We start from the raw sequence: 26,112 nt of genomic DNA, 5'->3' as shown, positions 1-26,112 counted from the left end.
TATTTCTTTTTGTCTATGCTAACATTATTATTTTATCACTATTATTTTTTTAACAGTATTAACAGCCTTTGAAAAGTTGTTTTGGGGATGTACCTCAGCCTAAAATCTTTCAAATTGTTTTTGATGCATTTGACTGTGACGAGCTGTGCTTACTGACGCTAGTTCTTTGTAAAATGCCATCACTTGGGAAAAGAACTCTCCTGCAAAACCTCTTCTTTATATGTTATTAAAAATATGGGATTTGTTATATGGTTTGTTACATACATATATGTAATGATTACTTACTTTGTAAATGTTAATTATTTTGAACAGTCCAATTGTAAAATTAGCATTGACAATCTAAATGTCAGTGTTCATTGAAAATTTCAGTGTAGTTTATGTATTTTATATTGAAAGCTTGCAATGAACTTTCTATGGCACTGTCTGATAAATCTGAGAAGAGTGTTAAATGTTCCCACAATGCAGCTGTTAGCTTTAAAAGGGATCATTCCGCTTATTTTAAAATACTAAGCTTATGTTGCTATGGAAAATCTTGTTTCAAAGTATTCCTGTTACATATTTATATCAGTTGGCTTACTGACTGGCTGAAGGGTTTATAAATGATAGGTCTTTCAAAGGTAATGTGAAAAATACACTACTTGAACCAAGCACCATGTAAGGTGAGAAAAAAATTGCTAGGACTCTGCTTGAAGGTGCCTTGATCTCTGTCTGTGGAGAACAGGGACCTGTATGCTGCTGTGAATAGCGTGACCACACTGTGCACTTTCCTTCTTTTTGTTAACAGTGCACTAAAGCCCAATGTATATATCTATACTTGGAAATGGCTTAGTAACTTATGCACAGGCCTGTTACAGGATTTGGAAAGGTCTGTATTCATTGCAGTTAAACATACCTAGAGCTGGTTTTGCAGGGTTTCAGGCTAGGTATTTCATGCATACTTTGTTTTATGTGAATTAATCTTTCACTGTTAACAAATAGTGGGATCTCTTTCATTTTAGGCTTTATTTATTTATCTTTTTTTAAGTAGCTTGTTTTACTGCTAGACCACCTAGGAATTCCAGTTTTTCATGAAAGTATTGAAGAAGGCCTGCAGCATCCCTCTTCAGAATTTGTGCCTGAAAGTGTGGAAAGTGTGGAAAGTTTACTTGCAGATACGAGATTATAAGAAAAATTTAACAATTGTGGATGAGAATGGAGTAGAAAGGGTGGTATGAACCTGACTGAACTCCCATTCCTGGAGTAGCACGCATTGGTAGCCCACAGGCGATATACCACTAGAGCAGTTCCATCTAGGGCGCCTGTGTGTCAAGAGAGATCTCCTTTGGCCTGTCTCGCCTTCCTTAGTGATGTTGCTGGAATGCGTATCGGGCAGGGCAGGAATCACCAGAGCAGCAGCATCTTCGTAAGAAATTTAACATTAAAATTGTATTTAAAAAATCTTACCTTGATGATGTGCAATTGCTAGTTCCAGGGCTTGGGGGAGGTGGAGTTGGGGAGGAAAAAAACCCTAGACTCTCCTGGGACACTTACTGAGAAGAATATGGATGTTGGTAAAAATGAAGCAATTTTAATATAAGCAGTAGTAGAATTGAGGCAATATTTGCATCATTTAACTTGCCTTGATGGAAAGGAAAAGGTGGCATTTTAAATCTAGATTTTTTTTTTTAATGGAAGGCCAGTTTATGAATTTATTGATCTCAGATGCTTAGTTAACTATTACAACTTGTGAACATATACCCTTTACATTCGCCTAATGCGCTTATGGTCTACCATCCAGTTTCTGCAGTTATACTTCTATTTACAGGATGCTCCTGAGGAGTTTTTTGGATGAGAAGTGGTAGTACAGATCTTGCTGGATTACAGTATTTATCATAGGTGACTCAGCATGAAGTCTTTGACAAGTGCTTTTGATGGCATCCCCAACTTCCATATAAAGTTGATACTGTAATACAGAATGATCATATCCTTATAACCACTGGAAAAGTGTCCAGTTGCATATGTGTTGTGGCTAGATAATAGCTTTGAAATAGGGACTTAATTGTTTATCTGAATGTGGAATTAATGCTGATGCATTGTAGCAGTTTCATCTTTGGCTGTACCTGCGCCTAAATCCGGTTACCCTTCCCATTTTAGCACTGCTTCTCTCGCATAGTAAAGCATTACCACAGTTCTAGTAACCCACATGAGCTGTTGGGGCTCCACGCAGTTTCATTAGTGCTGACAGGCAAAGATCAGCTAATTTATTTTGGAAAAAAGCTGCTTCGGATGCCGGAAGACTCCTATCCCTGTAGAGGTAAAAGGTGCAGTGTGAACGTTAAAGAGACATTTTCTATAATGTCCTTGCCTTTCATCTTTTGTGTATACCTATATTTAATCCTGCATTTGTTACAGTTTCAATTTTAGCATTGCTTAGCTAATGTTATGGTTTCCTACACGTTGGCACCAGCAATCGGAGTTGTTTTGGTGACAAAGATTCTTTGGAAAGATCAGTTTGGTTCATTATGATTTCAGATAGTTTGAATGCCATAGCGTTAAAAAAGTGAAATTAATATTAAAGTATTTTTTGAGTATGCAAAACTTTTGAGTATGAAAATCCTTTTGCTCTTTAATCTCTGCTCTGTCATCCTAGTCTTTTCCCTTTCCCCTCTTTCTCCCATGTTCTTTCCTTCCATTTGATGTTCCTTTTTAAATGCTCCCCTTTGGACTTCTTGTTTCTTTCTTGCTGGATACTTCTTCACCATAAATTACGGTTAATTATACCAGGCCGAGGATTTTGATTCATATGAAACTAATTTTGGCAGCAAAATTGACTTTATTGATTTATTGTATTGGGAAACAATAGTAAAAGAAACAACTTSTTGTAGCAGAATCGTTAAAACTGATGAGATTTGATGTTTGTTTCTGTCAGAAATCTGAGGAAAGTCACCACATTAGCTTATCCTTTTTGCTGCTTGTGCAAACCTTCAGCTTTATGTAAGAAGTTTAGAGTCTTCCAGTTGTGCAATTATTCATCCTCTACAGATCATCAGTTTATGTCCGTTTTTTGCATTTGCACAAGTATTGAAATATATTTCAAGGACATATCAAACTGCAATGTCTGGAGACACTAAATTCGCAGAAATAAATTACGGGATAGTGCTTGATTCAGCTGTATGTGATGTTACAGGCTTAATACGAAGTAGGATCTGAAGTGCTCATTCTATCCTAGCAGTCAGACTGCAAAATCAAAACTTCCAGCTATCTAGAGAGGAGATGGTCAGTGATCCAAATTCAGTCATCTTGTTATACAAGTTCTGCTGTAAGCAGCGTTGGACACGAAAGAATAGAGCTTTTGTGTTGTTATTATCCCTAAAACTTTGTTTCTTTAGTTATTCTGATCTTCTTATGTGACACCTCTAAATAGTGACCCTTGGTTCAGACTTGTTTCCACGTGTTCTCTAGCTATGCACTCCACATATCACCAAACAAGATCACCCGGTATATTCTGCTGAACGCAGAGCATGACTATGTTAATTTAACAAAGTATGTAATAATTCTGAGCTAGGGGACTGGCTATCCTATAGGTGAAACCATAGCACTCTGGTAGTAGGGAAAGCATTTTTCTACCCTACACTTCAAAAGGTGATAAGAATTGGATTTTGATAAATTTTATTGGAACAGTCTTTATTTTAATATTTTGATAGTGTTTTGAGCATATAAATAAGCTATATATATAGAAATAAATAAGCTTAAATTAATTGAATTATTTCTGGAGTATCAGGATGTTGGTTTTAATTATTTTTTAAAGCTTAAAACCTAGTTTAGTTTTATACTTCATGAAAGGGTGAACTATCTACACAGCATAGTAGGGTATAAAGATTTCATGACACACATGATTGCTTCACAAGTAACAGAATTAGCTGAGTTATGGAAATTATTCCAGTATGATACTGAACTACTATCCTCTTTGCATGATGTGTTTTGGCTATTTTGTGTGCTATATAACAAGCTTTTTTTTTTTTTTTTTTTTTTTTTTTTTTTTTTTTTTTTTTTTTTTTTTTTTTTTTTTTTNACTACCTGTTTAATTGTTTTTCCGTACAGTTGATATCTTTGTCATGGTCTAATGCCATGTATATAGATTCCATAGAAAGTCACAGAATTCTTTAACCCTTCTTTTGTTAACTTAATTTTCCTTAATGTGATTTCATCCAATTTCTTATTATGATGCTTTATATTACTTCTCTGCAGTGTTTCAACATAGCAGAGTTAGGGAAGTTATCTTTTCCTGTGGAAGCTGTGAAGTTTTCATTTGCATTGTTGAGCATTAGCAGACTTGCAAGTTATGGCACTTAACTCGGGAAGCTGCCGCTGGCCGGGATTAAGTGTTGCCTCTCCTCGCATCTTGAGTAGGGTTAGATGTTGTGGTTGGAAGCAATTTTTGATGATAGAAGGCTGTTTATCATCAGATGCCCTTTAAAATTACTTTTAACCACCTAAGTAGTTATTTTGAATTTTAGAAAGTGTTCTAAGGAGGGGAGTTAGTGGGGAGAGGTGAAGTGAGGTGAGTTAAGGTGTGCATGACACAGTGTGGTGGCTATTCAGTATGTATTAGATCACTTCTCATTTTTCAAGGATAAGCAAATGTTCCTCGTTCTTAATTATAGGTAAATGTAATGAGAATCTCTCGCATGTATTGCTTAGCTCAGTTGTGTTTATATAGATAAAATGCGAACTATTACATTTGTATATAAACAATTCACCTCATAAAGTAAAAAGTGGGTTGATTTTCCAGGCAGTATCAGTAAAACATGCCTTTATATGGCTGAAGAGTGCTGAAACAATGATTCAGCATATAAATCTATGCTGAATTTCATTAAATATTTGTTGAACAGCATCTCTTTTTTGAATCCGCTTAGAAGTGTTGAATAACACTTGTTGGTTAAAGACAATGAAAGCGTTTAGCAATAAATCATTAATAGATTTAAGAAGCGATGGCCTGCTAGAGTTAATTTTCGTGGTATTGTGAGTGAGTACTCGGATGAGCTCGAGCTCGGAGGCAGCACATTGCCATCTGCGGGCCGTAGGGCGAAGGTGTCTGTCGCGGCTGAGGAGTGGCGTCTTTGCTCCGCTATCCTCGGAGTTCCGCAGGCGAAAGCAAGGAGGAAAGTTCGTGTCAGGTATGGTGAAGGCTGTTTATATTCTCATTTCTATATTTAATAATGGGAAATTTTATTTGGCTTATCTCTAAGGGTCTCTCTTCTTCCTATGACAAAGTTCGTTTCCCATTTCGGTGCCAGTTATTACTGTGAGGTGTTTGAATTACACTGGCGTATCTCTTTCTGAATCATACCCTTCCGTTATGGTCACCCGCTGCGACGTGATGAGAATTTACTGGCTTTTCATGCTGCATAAATGCTGTTGTGCTGATGGAGCTGTTCGTCTTCTGCAGTCATCGCGTCTTGTTGGGGCATCAGAAAATTGTTCGTTAGTAATACTGACAGAAGTCTATGTTTGATATTAGTTTTTTTTTCCACAAAAGATTTTTTTTTTTTTGACATAATTCTTTTTGGTGTAGTGAAAAGTGCGCTTAGACATTAGCTGTTAGAAGTTCAAGATGAGGCTTTAGGAGGAAATTTCCTCGTTAAGTTCTTTCTTTATAGAAAAGCACATTGCAGCTAAGGCGCACACATGAGCAGTTTTGCATTGATACCAATTTCCGTAGCATCACTCAGGTGCAGAAAGTCGCTCGTGCTAATAATTATTCTCAGTTAGAACTGAGTACTGGCATGCCAAGAGGGGATGAGCATAAATGTGACTAACAGATGAAGTGTAAACTCTGTGTTTGCATAATGTTGGTTTTGCAGGCAACACAAAAATGCCCATGATTTTACTCAACAGGGTAATTTTCCCAAGAGAAGGATTTCCTCACTGGGATGGTATGGTGGTAGTTGCTATTGGCAGTTACTCTGTAACGTGTGAACTTGCAGTGCAGGGGTGATCTGCTCTGCTCTCTCATTGTGGAAGAAAATCAAATACAAAGGCCCAAAGACTTTACATTTATAATAGTTCGTATGTATAATATTAGGTGTCTTTTGGAGGAATGAGAATATATGATTATGAATGCATTATTGATTCAGTGTTTCTGGTTTTCATTCTTTATATCTGAGTTATAAAGTTTACTCAATATGTAAAACTTGATCTCTATTCACATTTATGGTCATGGGCTGTCTTGAGAGAGATGGTTATAGAAACTTCCCTTTATTTACTTTTCATCTCCTTTCAGAAAAGWACATTTTAGCTTCTCCTAAGGGCTCTGTCTTGTGGCTGCCTGCATCTTGCAGGCTTAACCTCTAGATCAATAGGTTTTCATCAGTTTCTGATAAAAACTTGATGAGTTTTTACTAAATAAAATGCAAAGAGTAAAATGATTGTTTTAGTGGCTTAAGTGGATGAGTCTAGGAATTCAATAAGCTACTTAAAACGATGTATTATCTGTATCAGTTTTATCATAGTTACTAAAGCTATGTCTTTTTTAGGAAGTATTTTATAAATGTGACCTTAACATAAAGTTTTACCATAATTAAGGGTTTTTTTTTTCAGTTGATCTTTCTTTGTGTTTCTTACAGTTAAATCCTTTTTAACCTACTTGTAGGTGGAAATATCTGATACATTGTACCTTGACTGCAGAATAAAAAAAAAAGGTGTGAACTCTGTTGCAGGCTTTTTTTTTTTTTTTTAGTGGAGCTTATTGCTAATTGAAATGCACATAAAAGCCTCAATTATGTTTCAAAGTTGCATGTTAAAGTGTTTACCATTATTTCTTAAATTGCATTTTTAAGTATTTTGAAAAAAAAATTTATTTATGATGTGAAGATCTCTGGTTAGTTTTCTTTGGAAGAAGATTTAGGCCTTGTCACTATTACTATATGCATACCAAAAGGGAAGGAATTGGCATTATAACTTCATTATAATAGCACAGGCATTTTCATTGTTGGAAGGGGAGTGTATCATGTTGTCACATGCTACCAAAACCCGTACAAATCACAAAACAACTTTCCAAAAGCATGTAGTCATTATATTTGTGCTGTTTGTTGCAGTGAAGTTCTGATTTGGGCTTGTCATTTTCTAATTTTTTTTTTCCTGTGTAATGTGGGAATGACATTGTTAGTTATGACAGCAGTTATGCTAGAATTGCCTGATTTGATCGTGGGAATTCTCAATGAGAAATATTTTATTGTATTTCTGCCCCTCAAAATCAATGAAATACTAATTCATACTTAACATAATAGAAATCTCAGTCCGCCATCCATTGCCTTAAGGGTATTTCGGCAGTACCAGTACACTTGCTTTCAATTTGATGGTTTGTTGACACAGTGCTTTATGTCTGACTTTTATATTTTTAAGTGGATTGATAAAACTTCATGAATCTGTTTTATTGTAATCTGTGTTATCATGTGTTATATAGTAGAAATAATGCATTGCATTATATATTATTTATATATTATCTATGTTTTTGCCTTTCCTATTATTAATAGATTTTTTTTAACGAAGGCCATTTTATCCTTCAGTGCAGTTTCTGCTGCATGTGTAAATGGGCAGCAGCCACGTTGGGTTTTGTTTGGCTTCCAYGTTCTGGGGCTTCATTCCCCCTGTGAAGGAGGAATGGCTTGCTTGCTTCCAAGGTGTTAGAGTCCAAAGTTGCTTTCATGATCCAGACTTTGAAATTGCATGAAGATTACTTGTGTAGAGTAGAGTTGGAAAGAAATACTCTAGGTTGCCATAGGTTTGTGTCTGCTTTATTTTGCTGGGCTTTGATTTAGTTGGACAGGCAGGAGAGTTACGTGCTGCAACGTGTTTGTTGGAGGAAAACAGTTTGGGGACAGATGAAGACTCAGCAGGGGATACTGAAAGAAGGTGGAATTAGTTCCCAGTCAAAGAGCAGAAGAGCTTTGCATTTCTGTCTTCAGTATCTTAAAAATTCTCTTACCTGCTGTTTTTTAGGTTATAAAGGTTGCTACTGAAATTTGTCATTTTATGGGTGGCTAGTAAATCAAATCTGCTTCTAAATTTCATCTGTTTCTGTTATAAAAGTCCAAATTCTTATATTTTGCTTGGAGCAAAATTAGAGATCAGTAAAACAGTAAATATTTCCCAGGACCATGCCTACCAGTGTGTAAGATTAGCTGGATCACGCACAGCGTATGTCACTGACAGCTGGCTTGCTGAGCAGCCGTCTCTTAGTACACTTAGTTCGTCTCTTAGTATTCTTAGTTACTACGTCTCTTTCTACTAAATGCCTAGTATTTTGAAGAATAACCATGCATCAGAGAATATTATAGCTATTTTATTTTCAATATTCTGTATAGCCAGATATAAATGAGACTAATGTTTTCACACTTTATTAAAGTTAAGCTGTAAATTTTCTTTCTTTCTCTAATGGGTCACTTTAGTGATTAATACTGTTACGGTGGAAATTCTTAAAATTGGAGGGCCAGTTCAGTAGCTTTCTGCTTTCCCCTCCCCCGGCTTTCCTCCCTCCTCCCCCGGCTCTCCCCCCCTTCCTGCTCCTCTTTCAGAGGGTATGTGCTTTTTTTTCCCCCCTGCTTTTTTTTCTGCTTTTTTTCTCCCCTCTCCCCTGTTGAAAAACTGTATCATGCATTCAGAATGTATACTGATGCTATGGTGGATGTTCCCATAACCTCTTGCGGTTCATTTTCAAAACGATTCGTATCCTTCTGTAAACAGTAATCATATTGTTTCACTATTATTTTTATTGTATCACTTAAGCATGGTACACTTTTGTTACAAAATTTAATTTAAATGCTTAAAATAAAGCATTTTGTGTCCTGTCTCCCCCTCCCCATCTGAATTAGGAGTTGATATAGAGGCAGCTCGAAAAGAAGAAGAACGGATAATGCTTAGAGATGCAAGACAGTGGCTCAACAGCGGCCATATAAACGATGTCAGGCATGCAAAATCTGGTGGTACAGCACTTCACGTTGCTGCTGCTAAGGGCTATACAGAAGTCTTAAAGTAAGTACGGCTTAAATGGAAATTCTTCCTCCTTGATTGTCTCATTGATGTAATGTTGCTGAATTGATAGGATTAGGCACTTCTCACTTTTAGGAATTCTATCTTGGAAAATTACAATTTCTAGAACTATTTTTTCCTCAAAACTGCAATTTTTATCAAGCACTCTTAAATCGTGATGCGTTGAGGTCGTTCAAAATATGAATACAGTGTGCCTAGTGAGTTTGAATACTTACTTAAAAGAAGAAAGAATGGCAAAAAACATTTCCTGTTTCTAAAGCTGACCGTATAAGCAAATCTGATACCTTTTTTTGTACCAATTAGCATTTTGGAAGATGAAGCATATTTTCAAGACACCATGTTTGTTTATATGTAAAGCAGAGTCCATGATCCAGACTAAAGCTTTTCAGACCTGAAAGAATAGAGAATTTCATTTTGCTTTCTTTGATGAGACAGTTGTAGAAACTCTTGACTCTTGAAATCTTTCCTGGGARGCTTCAGACTTTTGGTGTCCCCTAATAGACACATAACTGGTCAAGAATACAATACTACCAATACTGTATAATGTAACAGAGATTAATTTTTTTTATGAAAACTGCATTTAGCAGAATTTCATCACATTTAAAAATAATTTTGGACCAGTATGTTGAACAGAAACATAGATGTTCTTATTTTGAAGCCATATAATAGCTTGAAAATGTATAGATAAATACATATATACTTCTCCAGAGGACAAAAAGAAAAAAGATTTAGGGCAATAAATATGACTCGGTCTTTAACAGGTACTCAGTAGGAAATATGTTCTTTTCCAGATCTTGTTAATCATTCTTTCATTATAAAACCAATGATGCATTTTCATTTGGCAGCCCTAATTCCATAATAAGAGTTTGAAGATTGTGAACCCAAAATGCAAAAAATTGCTGAGGCATTTGAATGACTATTTCAGAATGGTTTAGGTATCTCCAGGACTGCATATTTTCCTCGTACACATTTAATGGTTGCTAGAAGTTTCTGTTATCTGTAACTTTCTGGAATTGGAGTCCAGAAAAATCTTACATTTTTACCTTGCCAGTTGCATCAGTAATATGTTCATTTAACTTTGTCACTGTGGTTGTTTCAAAAAAGTGAAATTATGCAACTTGAAAAGATTGTATTTTCATTACCAAAATTTATTTCAGAGTAAGGCATACTTAGTATTACATTGCTTTGTAATTGTAAATACATTGTAAATGTATTTTCCTGCTGTGGCARTATTAGGAGCAGCTATATACTGTAACTTGAATGAAAATGAGAAGTGTTCATGTGTAAGTATTGCTACCATTCAGATCATTAGAGCCGTGTAATGCTTTGTGTACACATACAAATTGATTGACAGAGCTTTTAAAATCAGTATAACGTATCATTTACTGTATGGGAATTTTTTGTTTTGAAGAAGAACTGATACCTCAGCCTGATAAAGAGAAGCAATTTTGTTGGAGGAAAAAAATGTTAACTCACTGGAGAATATTACTATAAAAGTAGTAGCTCTTGAAAAATAGAATTCTTAAAGAATACTTCATGGTCATATGATTTTTTTTATAATTATGGGATGAATTTTCAAGAAGTGAATACCTGACCTGACAAACAGTTTTGCATAAACAGTATCTCTTGCCACTTTGCCACTGACATCAAAGCCATCCTTCTGGCTGATCTTTCTGGGGATTGTGCTTCACTGTGTCTAGTACCTGAATACAAAGTCAAGTGCTGAATGCAGGCTGAAAAGCAGATCTTCTGCTGGAGGAGCTCTGCTCCCTCTCGGAGGACAACCAGTGAGTGCTAACACTGGCTTGCTATGGCATCAATTAGTGACAGGAGATGTCATTGGTTTCAAGCAACTAATGTTAGAGTAGAAGTAGGTTTTAATAATTTGCTGGGTAAAAACTGGTTTATCTAACAATTCTTGACATTTTACAGCTTTCCTTTCTTTCAGAAGGTTTTTCTGTTACTGCATGCGTAGATAAAATTATCTAGCTATACAGGAAGAATGGTCTTTAAAGAAATGAACAAGGAAGATTTTTCTTGAATATTTCTTAAGAATAAATATGCCTATTGAACAGTGAAAAGGCAAATATTTCTAGAAAGAAATTGAATTAATATATTCACAATAGCCCAGCTATAATATCATATATTGCTTGATGAGAAAGGAGGAGAATATTACTGTAGAACAATTTCATGGTAATATGGCAGTTTAACTATTCTTATCAGCAGTGTCAGGATTTAATTCTTTGAATTTCTTTAGACTTTTAATACAGGCTCACTACGATGTAAATATTAAAGATTATGATGGCTGGACACCGCTTCATGCTGCTGCTCATTGGGGTAAAGAAGAAGCATGTCGCATTTTAGTGGAAAACCTTTGTGATATGGAGGCTGTCAACAAAGTGGTAGGATTTTTATGTAATCCTTGTCAAGATTCAAAGTTCTGGTCTCTAAAGTGACTTTAGAAGCCAGGGTAAGAAAAGTGATGATAAAGTGCTGTTTACTGTACATGGAGCTTTCTATAATGCATGTTTTGTCAGAACAGCATGTTTGTGTTCAGAACTAATTTCTCTGATTTTCTAATTTAATTTCTGGGCCCACTTTACACTTAGCTCTACACTGACTGGTCCGTATGATCTAATCTTTGACAGTGAAATTCAAGCTAGACTAGTTTTATTTACATTTCAGAGATGCATATTACTGGTTAGAATTGCTTATACATACATACAACTGCATATATGGAGAGTTACGTAACAGAAGGAACAAAGATCAACTGAAATTTCTCACTTCTTGCATATATTAACTTTTTTTTGGCTTATTCTTCAGGCAGCTATGTTTGAACTACATATTGGCTTTCCATTTGCTCGCTGAGGGCAATGCTGATGCCTTTGGCCAGTGTTGCGTATTAGCTTTTGCTGTTAACTCTTAAAAATCATCTTACTGGTTTGGGTGCGCTCTAGGAAACATTTCAGGCATCTTTGGACTCACTGGACATAGCTTGAATGGTTCCTAAACTATTTCTTCAACTTTTATGTTAAGGCCTATGCAGTTTGCTGGCTTTGCAAGATTTAGCTCCCCACAGATAGAAATATTTTAATGATTCACATTGGCATCCTGARGAGCTGAAACCTTTCATTCAACTGTGTAAGTGCTGAAGCTCCCTTTTGTCTCTTCCCACTACACTTTGCGGCTAGATTCTGATTCGATTCCAAATTTTATTGATACAGTGTATGTAAATCTGCTGCACGACTTTTAAAGTGAATTCTTCATGGAACTTTTCATCAATGTTTTTTAAGGTAATTTAGGGACATATGCAGATACCAGCTCTTAATTAGATCATGAATTAGCAAGCGTTTCCTCCTTGCATAAATGAAAAAAACTACCACTGCTTTATAGTTTTAGTCTTTGTTGAAGACCAGACATCTTGCTTAGAAATCTGGGTTGCTTGCAATAAAATCAATGAAATCTGGAATTATATTTTAAATAGCTTCAATTCTGCTTCTATGTAATACTTGCAGATATGTTAATATCAGCTATTTGTATCAGGTAATCAAAAGCTGGTGCAATTGGTTCAAGCCGCTTTCTCAAGTTATCAGATTTTTTTTACTGGGGTTGTGAAAATGTGAAGGAGGTATTAGAGAAATTTCTCATGAAAATATGTTCAACTCAGTTGGGGTAAGAATAAGAATAAAGGAGGTACAGAGGGATAGATGAGCTATTTCATCTGGTGTAGAGGCTTATCTGTGCAAGTTAGGAAAGTTCTGCCTGTTGTGTTGTTCAGTAAGCATTTTTGATTTTAGAGATGATGCACAGTGCAAACTCCGTGSAGTTTGTTTTCTGTGATAGGTGCTTAGCATCAGAGAGAACTAAGCCATTACTGTTTAGGTGCTTAGCTTCAGGTATTAGCTGTTACGAATTGGACTTAGATCTAACTTGCCGATCACAACAGGTTTTTTGCAAAGTATTTTTTTTTTTGTAGTGAAGGTAGGTCTAACTCGATAGTTTTTGGAAATAAATTCACTTAATAGATACCTAAAATTAGAAAGCCAAATTAAAAACTGTAGCCATAATGCAGATATAAACTTGAGATGATTTTGTTGTTTAATTTCAAAGTTAGTACTGTGTTATGGTAAATGGAATAGTTCACGTTTCAAAGAAAAGGTCAAGCTGTTTTGGATAATGCTTGTTGAAAGGAGTGGTAGGTGGTCACTGGTAGGTGATCAGAAATTTTTTGGCTGTTGAAAGTAGTGGTTTGGAGGTTCACCTTTCATAGCCATTTAAGAAGCGCAGGCCTTCACAATGTAATTAGCAGTATATTTTTCTCCAGTTAACATTTTGCTGAACTGAAACACGCACTGAGACAAATATGAATGCCTTTCCTTATCTTGGAAAGCTGTTACGGCCACTTCTAAATGACAACTGTGTCAGCCTTTGTTGTTGATTACTGTACAGAATTGTTTACGTGACTGTTCTTGTCGCAATCATCACAACATTTCAGTATGTTCACACAGCATATTGATAGAGCTGCATTTATACCAGCAGATCTAGGGATCTGTCTAGATTCCAACCTTACTGTATTTAAATACAAAATTCCAAATACAGAGCATGATATTGTGATATCAGAAATTCCAAATATGGAACATAATAATGTCACTTAAATAATTGATAAATGGATTTGAACAATTACTTTTTTTTAAAAAAAAAAAAAGTCTTGCTATGTATGGGATAGTCTAAGGTGGACAGAATAGTATTGATGAGTGTCCGTCTAAACTGCCTAACTAAACTGGAATAGTTATTTGGAACAGACTGATACTGTGAAAATTACATTCTTTCAAATAGCTTTTCTATTCCTTGATTGTTTTTTCCTTAGAAGGAAACAAAAATTTTATTGAAGTCATGCTTTTATTTCATTATATTATTTGTCAGGTATAAACGTTTTCTGTTTCAATTACAAAAAAACAGGTGTGCAATACTGTTTTCAATCACTGACAGACTAACAGTTTATAATAAAGCTTGACTTAAACTTTTTAATTTCTCTGTATAGTTGTGCTGCTTACCTGCCTCATCATGTGATAAGGCAACATAATCCATTTTCTTTACATTCTGCTGTACAACATGATGTTTTACTTTTCCACTTCCCCAGGGGCAGACAGCATTTGATGTGGCAGATGAAGATATTCTAGGATATTTAGAAGAATTACAAAAGAAGCAGAATCTGGTAGGCCTTTTGCCTGTACATATAGTATATACACTTCATACATACGGTTGTGGTACATAATTATTTGAATTGGTTTGAAGAATAAGGCATGATTTGAGGCTTCAATTCAGATAATGCCGTTGTCATCTTAATTCTTTCATGCCCTTATTTGGTCAATTACGTGCAACAGAAAGCTTTGGAAGAAGAAAGATGCTGTCTTACTACCTCCTGCAGCAAGCATTTTATGATCTGGAGCACCTACAATGAGCAACTTATTTACCCTAAGTAGTTTCTGAGATTTTAGAGTCTTGAACTTAGATACTTTCTAAGTTTATATGCATTCTGGTATTTGAAAAAGTTGGAGAAGAGGTGTGCCCATTAATATTTTGTTTAACTGCATCATTCTCTGTGTTTTGAAGCTTCATAGTGAAAAACGGGAAAAGAAATCTCCCCTAATTGAATCTACAGCAATGGATAATAATCAGACACAAAAAACATTCAAAAAGTAAGTAAACTATTAAAAATGKTAAGCTCTTAATAAAAAAAAAATACAACTTCACAAGCTGTCACAAAGTCCTACTTAACTGGCTTTAGTAAATTTTTTAGGATTCATTAAGGATTTTTTAATTGAAATTTCAGTAAAGAAACCTTGATTATGGAGCAAGAAAAGAATGCATCTAGTATAGAGTCTCTGGAACATGAAAAAGCAGATGAGGAGGAAGAGGGAAAGAAGGATGAATCCAGCTGTTCTAGTGAAGAAGATGATGATGATGACTCAGAATCTGAAGCAGAGACAGGTACGTTATTTGAATCATTTACTTTCTTTAACATTTTGCTTTGTAATTTTACTTTATTAGTATCATATGCAAAGAGCTAAGTATCTTAAATTTAACTTCAATTTTTTCTGCATATTAGTAAATTTCCAGTCATTTTAAAGCAAGTTTATATATGTCTAAAATAAAGTCATAACACAGACGTAAAGACATAACAAAGAAGTATTTGTTGGTGGCTGTTAAGGTTAAAGCTGTTAATCTACTTGTTTGATCAGCTGTTTAGCTTGAATGAAATAGTTGGAATACTGTAAGCCTTAAATTGCGTGTTAAAAAGAACATGAAGAGGTTAGATCAGAAGAAAGACAGAAATAAAGTCTTCATAGTAGTGTTTGATCACAGAATTGATGCAGAGACTGGAACAGCAGAAGAGCAAACATCACTTGTTCCTGCCATCCTGAAGTAAACACCAATGAATATGGGAATCTTAGCTCAGATATTCATAATCTAATGGTGTATATATACTTAATTTTCAGTATTAATGTACTGAAATAAACAGTTTCAAATTAAGATGCTATTTTAATATTAGCTCAAGAAATTACTTCAGTACTTCATTTCAAGGGGAATGTTATTTGGAAAGTTAGAGTTGTATACAAGAGATGCATTACACTAGACTTCTGAAAATAAGCAGAATGCCATTGTTTAAATTTCTTTATGCCGCCTGAACTAAGGGAAACTAAATGTTTTGCACATTTATGTATAGGACTCTGCAATGCTTAAAGGTGTCTAAGTCCAAATTCTGTGTGGGATGAAGTTAGATGGGAAGGAATGAAGAATCACAGAGTGGTTGAGGTTAACTTGTTATCCACCAGCTCTCCCAGGTCGTTCTCTGCAGAGCTACTTTCCACCCCCATCTGGACTCATGCATGGGATTATTCCTCCCTAGGCGCAGGACCCTATACTTGCCCTTGTTGAACTTCATGAGGTTCCTCTCCACTCAACTCAATCTGTCCAGGTCTGAATGGCAGCACAGCCCTCAGGTGTGTCAGCCACTCCTCCCAGCTTAGTATCATCAGCAAACTTGCTGAGGAGGCACTCTGCCCCCTCATCCAGGTCATTGATGACTAAGTTGAAGAAGACTGGAGCCAGTACAGACCCCTGGGGTACACTAGCTACAGGTCTCCAACTAGATTCCACGCCACTGATGACAACCTTCTGAGCTCTGCCATTCAGCCAGTTCTCAAGTAACCTCACTCTTTACTCGTCTAACCCACACTTCCAGAGCTTCTCTAGGAGGATGTTCTGGGAGACAGTGTCAAAAGCCTTGCTGAAGTCAAGATAGACAACATCCACTGCTCTCCCMTCATCTMCCCAGCCAGTCATCCCATCATAGAAGGCTATCAGATTGGTTAAGCAGGATTTCCGCTTGGTGAATCCATGCTGATTACTCCTAATCACCTTCTTTTCCACCGTATGTCTGGAGATGACATCCAGAATGAGCTGTTGCATCACCTTTCCAGGGATGGAGGTGAGGCTGACTGGCCTATAGTTGCCTGGATCATCTTCCTTGCCCTTTTTGAAGACTGGGGTGATGTTGGCTTTCTTACAGTCCTCAGGCACCTCTCCAGTTCTTAATGACCTTTCAGAGATGATGGAGAGTGGCCTAGCAATAGCATTCACCAGCTCCCTCAGCACTTGTGGGTGCATCCCATCAGGGCCTATGGATTTATGGGTGTCAAGTTTACCTAAAAGATCTCTAACCCGATCCTCTTCGACCAAAGGAAAGTCTTCCTTTCTTCAGACTCTCTCTTGTCTCCAGACTTTAGGATTCCTGAGGACTGGCCTTAGCAGTAAAGACTGAAACAAAGAAGGCATTCAGTAACTCTGCTTTCTCTGTGTCCTTTGTCACCAAGGTACATTCAGCAGCAGGCCCACAGTTTCCCTAATCTTCCTTCTGCTACTGATGTATTTGAAGAATCCCTTCTTGTTGTCTTTGACATCCCTTGCCAGACTTAATTCCAAATGGGCCTTCGCCTTCCCTGTCACATCCCTGCATACTCTGACAGTGTTCTTATATTCCTCCCAAGTGGCCTGTCCCTTCTTCCACATTCTGTATACTTCCTTCTTACTGTTGGAGTTTTGCCAGGAGCTCTCTGCTCATCCCTGCAGGTCTCCTGCCCACTTTGCTGGACTTCTTTCTACTTGGGATGCACTGCTCTTGAGCTTGGAGGAAGTGATGCTTGAATATTAACCAGCTCTCTTGGACTCCCCTTCCTTCTAGGGTCCTTACCCATGGAATTCCTCCAGTTAGGTCCCTGAAGAGGCTAAATTTTGCTCTCCTGAAGTGCAGTGTTGTGACCCTAAATATTGTCTTGCTTTCTTCATGCACCATCTCATGGTCACTGCAGCCAATGCTGCTCCCAATCTTCACATCTTCAACCAGTCCATTTTTTTTGCTAGTACAAGGTCCAGCAGCACATCTCTCCTTGTTGGCTCCTATACTGCCTGTTTCAAGAAGTTGTCATCAGTGCTCTGCCAGAACCTCTTAGACTGTTTTTGACTAGTTGTGTTGTCTTTCCAGSAGATATCAGGGTGGTTGAAGTCCCCTGTGAGAACCAGGGCCTGTGACACTGAGGCTACTTCCAGCTGTCTGTAGAAGCCTTCATCAACTTCTCCTTCCTGATCAGGTGGCATGTAGTAGACACCCACAACAGTGTCACCCATGCTAGCGTGCCCTTTGATCCTCACCCGTAAGCTCTCGACTTGCTCTTCCTCCACCCCTAGGCAGTGCTTAATACGTTCCAGTTGCGCTGTCACATAAAGAGCAACTCTACCACCTTGCCTTTCTGGCCTGCCTTTCCTAGAAAGCACGTAGCCATCCATGACTGCATTCCAGTCATGCGAGCTATCCCACCACATCTCTGTAGCTGCAATGAAATCTTGGCCCTCTGACCACACACAGATCTCTGATTCTTCCTGTTTATTCCGCATGCTGCGTGCATTGGTGTACAGGCATTTCAGGGAGGTAATCAAGCATACAGGTTTCCCAGGAGGGGTGCAAGAGGATCCTCCATAGTCATGTTCCTTATGCCTTTCCATGGCTGCATGAACCTGCTGGAGGCATCCTGACTTGAGCCACGTTTTGCTGACTACTGTCTCCTTCGTCAGCAAACAACTCACTCCTTCCCACATCTTGCTTAGTTTAAAGCCCTCCTTATCAGGCTGACCAACCTATTGGCAAAGACACTAGTGTCCTGCTTAGTGAGGTGGATACCATCTCTCCCCATCAATAGTCAGTCTTCAAACAGGGTCTCATGGTCATAGAAACCAAAACCCTGTTGCTAACACCAGCAGCACAGCCAGTTTTTAACTTGGAAAATCTGTCTGCTTCTCCTCTCATCTTTCTCCCTCACTGGCAGGATTGAGGAGAAAGTGACCTGGGCTCCTCCCAGACTCTTGACCACCATCCCCAGAGCTCTGAAATCCTGTCTGATGGTTTCCAATTTGCCATTGGTATCATTAGTGCCTGCATGGAAAAGCAGCAGAGGGTAATAGCGCAGCGCATGGGCAAGCCTTAGTCTTTGTACGACATCTCGTATTTGAGCCCCTGGCAGGCAGCAAATCTCTCTAGACAGGAGGTTATGTTGGTGGATAGGTGCCTCTGTCCGCTACAGCAGGGAGTCTTCCACAACAATCACTTGCTGTTTCTTCCCAGTGTTCCTGCAAGGCACACGGTCTGTGACCTCAGCTGCTTCCCTTGAAGCCGTGCCCAGATCCTCCTCAGTCTGGAGGTCACTAAACCTGTTCCTCAATTGCAAGTCTTCAGGAGGAGTAAGAGCCTTTCTTCCTCTATGAGAAGTGACTAGTTTCCAGCCTTCTACAGTGTTATGATGTACTGTTTCACAYGTTACAAAGTCCTCCGGCAACTCCACTGGTGGTTGGGGCTCTTGGAGCTGCACGGTCTCCGAGAATACTCTTATCTATCTCTTGCTCATCTTCTCAGATGCTACACAGCCTACTGACTTCCTCCTGTAACTCCATTACCTAGTGACACAACTCATCAACAACAGCACACCTTCTGCAGGAGCGCTGACTGCCAGCCCAGGCCTGACGGAGAGGCCCCAAGCATTCCCTGCAGCCTGAGACCTGTAGATCTGCATCTCCTGTCAGACGGTCTGTCTGGGTCGAAGCCTCTGACACAGCTGATGCAGTAATTGCAACAGCTACTGGGGAATGTGCTCTGCAGCATGTCGTGACCCTATCTGAGGAAGTGTACACTCCTCGGATTGGAAATGAAGGTGCCTTCTTGTACCCTTCTGCGCAAACTGCTGCGTGTGTTCACTGCCTCTGTTAGCTGTGCTCAAGATATGGTCAGGGAAAAGGTTTCTCTCTGGTTGAAGAGGACTGGAGTCAAATAGCTTAGCTGTATAGCCTTTGTTCAACAATATGGCTATCTGGGATTTACATGCCTTTCCTATAAGCTTTTCACTGAGTACAGAAAAATATCTTTATCCTTAAAATTTAATGTTTTGGAAGAAACCAACATTTCAGTGCTAAACTGGAAAAAAAAAAGTTGTCTGTCTGGCTTTGGAATTATTTGTTCACCTTCGAGTTCTTTCATCCCATATATACAGAGACTGAGGTTTGATAAACTTGGATCATTTGTGATACATAACATGTAGTACTTTCTCAGTCACTGAGCTAACTATAATGTCTCCTGAACTTTATGATTCTGGTAACTGTTCTCTTTGTTACTGGTAGACAGTTAGTGCCAGGAAAATTTGACTCTGACTCAAGAATTAATTTATGTAAACTTTGGGTTTTTTAATATCAACAAGGCTTTATCATACTTTATTTGGCAAGCTACACTTTAAGCWTTTCCCTATAGAGCTGCATCTTTAAGTGTTCTAAGCTTGTTTTTTTCTCTTTTTTTTTTCCCTGTTATTCAGCTTAAGGTGGTTTTCTAGTGAAAAAATAGATTATCAGGAGCATTCTGATTGTAAAATATTCTAACGTTATTCAGTATTCTGAAGTACTGTAAACTGTGATTTCTGCTGGGTTGGGATGTTTGAAATGTTCTAAAATCTACGTTTTGTTTTATTGATTATGTGGGAATGCAACTTTAAATATATTTCACTCTATAAGACCAAGCAAGGAAATACAAGTATGAAACTAGCATGTCCTGAAGGAGAGGAAAACAAGCTGAAAAATAAATAAATCTTCCAACAGTCAAGATTTTTAAACACATTTAAATGTCTGGTTTTTAAACATATTCTATTTGATATAATTGCATATTTTTTGAAAGTTAGTCAGTACTAGTCTCAGCCTTCCTGTCTTTGAAATAATTTTAGAATACAGATGTAAAACGTCCACTTTCCACTTTTTTCCTGTTATCCTGTCCCTTCCATACTTTCACTGCTGTTTTTTTCCCCATATATTTTTAAAGCTATATTATGCAAATTTGTAACTTGCAAATTTCTAGTGGCTCTAGCTGTATTTTTACACACTTTTCTTAATTCAGATTGTTAGTCCACACTGTCCTGTTGAACTTAGTGTCACCATAACCCAGTTTGTCATTTTTTATTTTGTCTTGTGTTCAAAAGGAACTTTCTGTTAAACACACACTTAGTCATATAAGCTGATAATTTTTTTCATATTTTTTTTACTGCCTAAATAATTAATTCCAAACATGTCGTAACTATAAACAAATGTGTAATAGCAATAGCATACTTATGCAATTTCAAATCACAGATTGCTACTTTGCTGAATTTGGATGTCATGAGAACCTTGCCGCCTTTCTAAACAAACTGCTCCTACATTGTATAGGTAATGCAGAAATAGACATGTTTATAGTAAGGCCAAAAGCAGTGGGAACTGAATTCCCGTCCTGCTCAGTACTGCACAGATAGAGTGTAGCAATCTATGCTGAAGAATGTACAATTTAAAAAGGTGAAACAGAAGTGAGGTGTAAAGATATGCTCAAGCAAGCGCAGTGACAACAAGCAAAGAAGGAGAGTGGGAGGTATGCAGGCAGGAAGGACAAAGCATCCACCAACTCTTTCTAAGGTGGAGAAAACAAGAGACCAAGAAGGGGTGAAGCAAACAGCCTGTCAGAGCTCTGGTTGTTTTGCAGAGGCCAGCAAGTCCCTGCCTCTGCCACATCTGCTGGCTAGGGTCTCCAACTGGATTGTTCTCTGTGTAGTTAATTATTTCATTACACTCAGTATGTACAATTGTCCAAGAATAAACATTTTACTTTGAATTAGCATCTTTCTTTGTTCAAATTAAATATTACATGCCAACATACCTTCCACTGTTAGTTTTTTAAGGTCATTAGCTGTCTACTAATATATAAATTGTCTAAAGAGATTGTGGAGCCTTTGTAGGCTTTAAAGACCTGATTAAAGTCCTGAGCAGCCTGGTCTGTATTCAGTTTTGATTTTGCTTTGAGCAGATTGAATTGGGGATCTCCCGAGGTCACTTTCAACCTGAGTGATTTTGTGCTTCTATGTCTGGACCTCTGGGTGTTTGACACTTGCTGAATTACAAAAGAAAGCTATATTGCATGAGCATTTTTGAAAAAAAACTGCTGCTTTTTTCCATGTAACCAAGATAAAGATTGGGAGTGAAAGAAAATCCTGAAGCATAAGTAATAAAACGCTGCTGGGAAAGTTGACTATCACATTTGTTAAAGAGAAATCCAACTCTGTGTTGTACAAATCAGGAAATTATAAATGAAAATCTTGACAATATTTTGCAGATAAGACGAAACCCTTGGCCGCTGTGACTAATAATGCAAATACCACCAGTGCACAATCAGCTTCAGTAGCTGTGACAGCGCCTTCGGTAACCGGTGGGCAAGGGACACCTTCATCACCCATTAAAAAGGTAAAATAAAATATTTTTTATTTTTGTAGTTTTAGATTTCTGTTCCTCTATGTAAGCATAAATTGTTTGATTCTGGTGTAAAAAGTGAATTGGGTTTTGCTTTTGTAAACATCAGTCAGTAAGAAATGTAAACTGACACTTACACCCATGCTGTTTAGTGCTCTCAAGCAAGCTAACTTCTTAAATACTTTTAGACTTCTTTACCTTCCTTAATGAGAGGTAAGGCAAGGCATGCTGGAAATACATCCATTGTCTTCTACATGCTGAAAATGTGTTCAGGAGAAGTGTGACAGTTAGAAATCAATGGATAATGAAGAATTTTTTTCCGTAAGAATTAAAGTGATAAGAGAGTAGTCTGGACTATGTTTTGTTTTGATCATAACTTTTTGCAGTTTCTAAAGAAAATGAGTTTATCTAAAGCTAGATTCCTTTAAAAAAAAAAATATGTTGCACAGTGACTAGCATTTTTTTCTGAAACTCATCTTCATCTTTTGAAAGACTTTCATGCAGAAAATTACTATCTCAGTGCCCGTATTTGTGGTGCACTTAAGGAAGAGGTGACTGGCATGATTTAACTTTCAGGAGACCTTAGAAGCATTCAGATAATATTTAGGTGCAGAGACCAAAAGGAGTATCTGAAATAAGAAGCAGAAAGTGCTGTAGGTTACAGTCTTGATTTCAATGTAGTTAGAACTTCATAGAAAAAACAGGGAATTGGGGTGCATCATGTATTCAGTGCACAGCTTCAAAAATAAACCCAGACAGACAATATTGCTTGCGGAAGGCCTTTTCCACTTTGATGTGAAGTTAATCATAATGATTTTGTCTGCCAAAGGGAAGATATATGTGCCTGGGGGAAAAAAAAAACCTGCAGTAGACAGTAATGCATAGTCAGAAGATGGTATACAAGTCAAAACTCTATACTTTTTTAGAGTATATAAACAAACTAGATAGTAAGCCAGTAGAGCTTTCTTTATTATCCATTATAACTTTTCTATACACATCATGATCCCTCTTAACCCTCTTCAGATGCTTCTAAGAAGCATATGCAGGGAAGATGGAAACTGTGATAGACTGAAGCCATAGCAGAAAGAGAAATTCAAGGCTGAGGGAAATAGTATGCATTGTATTTAGCTCCCTTGGGCTTATTGGAGCTGTACTTTTACATGCACTGTACAACCCAATGATAATTCATCTTACAAAGTATACTTTAATGCGCAATATGCAGGAAATGTATTTTAAATTGCCAAACCACGTCATGTTATGTGATGTACTGCTGTACTACAGGTTTAGGCCAACCTTTCTGATCCTACAAACTGCTTTACAAAAATCTTCATAACTGAGATCTACAAGATTCATCTTAAAAGAAAAAACATATTTGAGAGGGGAATTACCAGCAAGAATGACTACTGTTTCCCTTCTCTGGTCCTTTGTGGCTGAGCATACAGCAAGATTTCAGGATGGTCTTGTGATGTTAATCTAAACAGTTCCTGCTGGCTCGATTAGGAGTTACTGTTCTCTGGCAGGGGAGCTGCATTTGGATTTTTCAAGAGCTGCCCAGAATGCAAGAGCCTCAAGTTCTCCATGCAAACCATAGCAAATGGAGGGGTAGGAGAGTGAAAAAGATTGACAGTAATTGCTAGGTAGCTAATTTTACTTAACTGTGATGAACACAAATATATAGTGTGAATTTTACTGCAAGGAAATAGGCCTACTTTATATGATTCTATTTTTAAAAATCACTGTAGCAATAAAAGCTTTTGTGACAAATGGTTAGTTTAACCAATGTACTCTCCACCCAGTCTTTGTACTACACTTAATTATYTCTGAACTCGTCAATTCTGATGTTTCTAGAACTTCAAATGCTTCATTTTCCTTGTAATCTTCTGAACTTTCTTCATCTTACAATCCAGGTTTTCTAGCTTTTGCCTACCAATAAATTTCTTTGTATTATGGAAAAGCATTTTAAGCTGTATGACCTTCTGTGATAGGACGTTACAAACTGTTGCTAGGTGGAATGTGGCTTGATGTTCCGGAGTTGAAAGATCAATTAGATATATTTTTTGTACATATTTAAATTATGATATATGAAAAAAATGTGTTTTAAAAAAGGAGGAAATAAGTCTGACTTTTAAGATAACTGTGAAAACCTTTTGTAAAACACTTACACTGGCATTTAGTTTTAACTTTTTGTAGTAAATAATAGTAAATCTTATGTTCGGTCTTAAAAGCAAAATGTACAGGTTAAAAGTAAACTGCAGTTATCTATATAATACCAAATGTGAAAAAAATTAGGTCCTCTGTATCTACAAAAATAAATGGACATTTATGCCAAGATTGATCACCTCATAACATACAGGCATGTGCTGTAATCTACAGAAGTAGTTGCAGCTTATGTCGATGAACACAAAGGCTTTAAGTTGTCTAATAGAAGTAAAGATAAAACAGCACTGGGAGATAGAAGTCATCTTGTACCTACTCTTGCACCTACTTACTACCTGTTCTGCTACAATTACTCATTTCCTCTTACATTGTAAATGGTGATACTATCGGTGGTGCAAGATGCGACGTACTGTGGTTGAATTTGGATTTTCTTTAAACTACATAGCAGTTGATAATATTGCTTTCAGTAAGAGGATACTGAAGTAAGGGGAGGCTGGGAGTGAAAGTACTGGTTTGATGGGTAAGCTAGGATGTGATGTCAGTCTTGATTAAAGGCTGTTGAGGAAATATGAAAGAAAGTAAGAAAAGTAGGAGATACAATAGTATGAATCTTGCAGTACTCTCAACCACAGTAGGATTTAGGCAGGAACCTTGTTAGGTCAACAAGCTTTGCTGTCTTGTTCTTTGCAAACTGTAATTCTCTCTGAATTAGTTAAACAACTCTGTTGTGTTACTGCTTTTTTAATATTTTGTGCTCTAATGAGAAGCTACATAACATAAACATAGGAACAGACTATATGATTTTAAAACAACATTTTCTTTCTGTTTTCATTCTGTCAATCTTCATCTTTGTCTTGTCTTAATTGACTTTAGTATGATTTCATTCCTCCTATCATGCCTGTGGTGGAGTCAGTAGATCCTGCATCATGGAGGCAGGGCTTGCGCAAAACTGGCATTGTTCTTGTGCCCAATAAGGGTGAAAAGTCTATGGTGAGGCTCTGGTGTGCACAGGTTTGTGTATAGGTTGCAAAATAACATATTTAATCAAAATGTTGATACCAGAGTTGCATGGTTTTAAGTTTGTGTATACTTCTGTGTGCATCTCATGATCACAGTGTGTTTTACAAAGTGTGGGTTTTTCCAAGCTAACTTATAGAGGAGTAGTATTTCTTGAGCGGCCTTCTGTTTCTTATCTCATTAACTAATTCAGGAAAAGAGTTTCCAGGTTGTCTCTTATCACAACACTGCTAAAAATCAGCACTTCTGTGATTATTAAAATAGTTGTGTTCTCAAATCTCCACAAAAAGCATGAATTACCATACAAAACTGTAAATTAATAGCCTTTAATTCGCTACTGTGTTTTATAGTTTCCAACATCAACAACCAAGGTTTCTCCCAAAGAGGAAGAGAGGAAGGATGAATCTCCAGCTTCTTGGCGGTTAGGTCTTCGAAAAACTGGTAGTTACGGTGCGCTTGCAGAGATTACTGCTTCCAAGGAAGCTCAGAAAGAAAAGGACTCTGCAGGTGTAATACGTTCCGCTTCAAGTCCTAGACTCTCCTCTTCATTGGACAACAAAGAAAAGGTAATTATTTTCAGTATGAAATAACATTTTGAAGAGTTGATCTACCTCATTTAGCATAGGTGTTAATGGTGTATTGTGAAAGTAAAGAGTTGTCATTAGAGTGTATACCACACTGTCTACTAAAATTCCAACAAGTTATATTGTGCAGCTTCTGTGCAGTCTCTTTAGAAGTATTGTATGGCTTTCTGCTTATTTAGACAACCTTCAACATCTGGTAACCTGGTATGTATGTCTTGTGCTTTTCTTTGAGGCCTGAACTGCTAAGTAGTACTATTTGAAACAGTTAAGGGAGATCAGAGTTGATGGTTTTGGCATCACTTGGAGAGTGATGTTGAAATAATCTTCAGAAGAAGAATATCCTTTTTGYATTACTTAGTCATTCTTGAAGGTATAGTCTTATGTAATTAAACTTTAATACAGTGAGCCAGCTGAAGGATTAACTTGGTAGAGGTAACTCGCAGCATATAACTTTTGTGATTCTGTT

At 37.2% G+C, this 26,112-nt stretch overlaps 1 protein-coding gene across 6 annotated transcripts in view; it reads left to right on the top strand.

Moving 5' to 3' along the window:
• The window catches only part of PPP1R12A (protein phosphatase 1 regulatory subunit 12A), a 131,107-nt gene that overhangs the window by 65,543 nt on the left and 39,452 nt on the right, over window positions 1-26,112 (top strand). For all 6 annotated transcript variants that reach the window (XM_085307641.1, XM_085307644.1, XM_085307642.1 and 3 more), the window contains 7 exons: window positions 8,853-9,012; window positions 11,288-11,432; window positions 14,171-14,245; window positions 14,644-14,729; window positions 14,864-15,021; window positions 21,755-21,882; window positions 25,413-25,628. In XM_085307641.1, coding sequence (XP_085163767.1) covers window positions 8,853-9,012; window positions 11,288-11,432; window positions 14,171-14,245; window positions 14,644-14,729; window positions 14,864-15,021; window positions 21,755-21,882; window positions 25,413-25,628 — 968 coding nt within the window. The remainder of the gene's footprint in view (window positions 1-8,852; window positions 9,013-11,287; window positions 11,433-14,170; window positions 14,246-14,643; window positions 14,730-14,863; window positions 15,022-21,754; window positions 21,883-25,412; window positions 25,629-26,112) is intronic.

This window comes from Rhea americana, unplaced genomic scaffold (genome assembly GCF_003343005.1).
Source record: "Rhea americana isolate MKP2758 unplaced genomic scaffold, rheAme1 scaffold_260, whole genome shotgun sequence".
In the NCBI taxonomy this organism is placed as follows: Eukaryota; Metazoa; Chordata; class Aves; order Rheiformes; family Rheidae; genus Rhea; species Rhea americana.
Note: the sequence above shows the minus strand (reverse complement) of the source record. Positions and strands in the feature narration are given on the sequence as shown.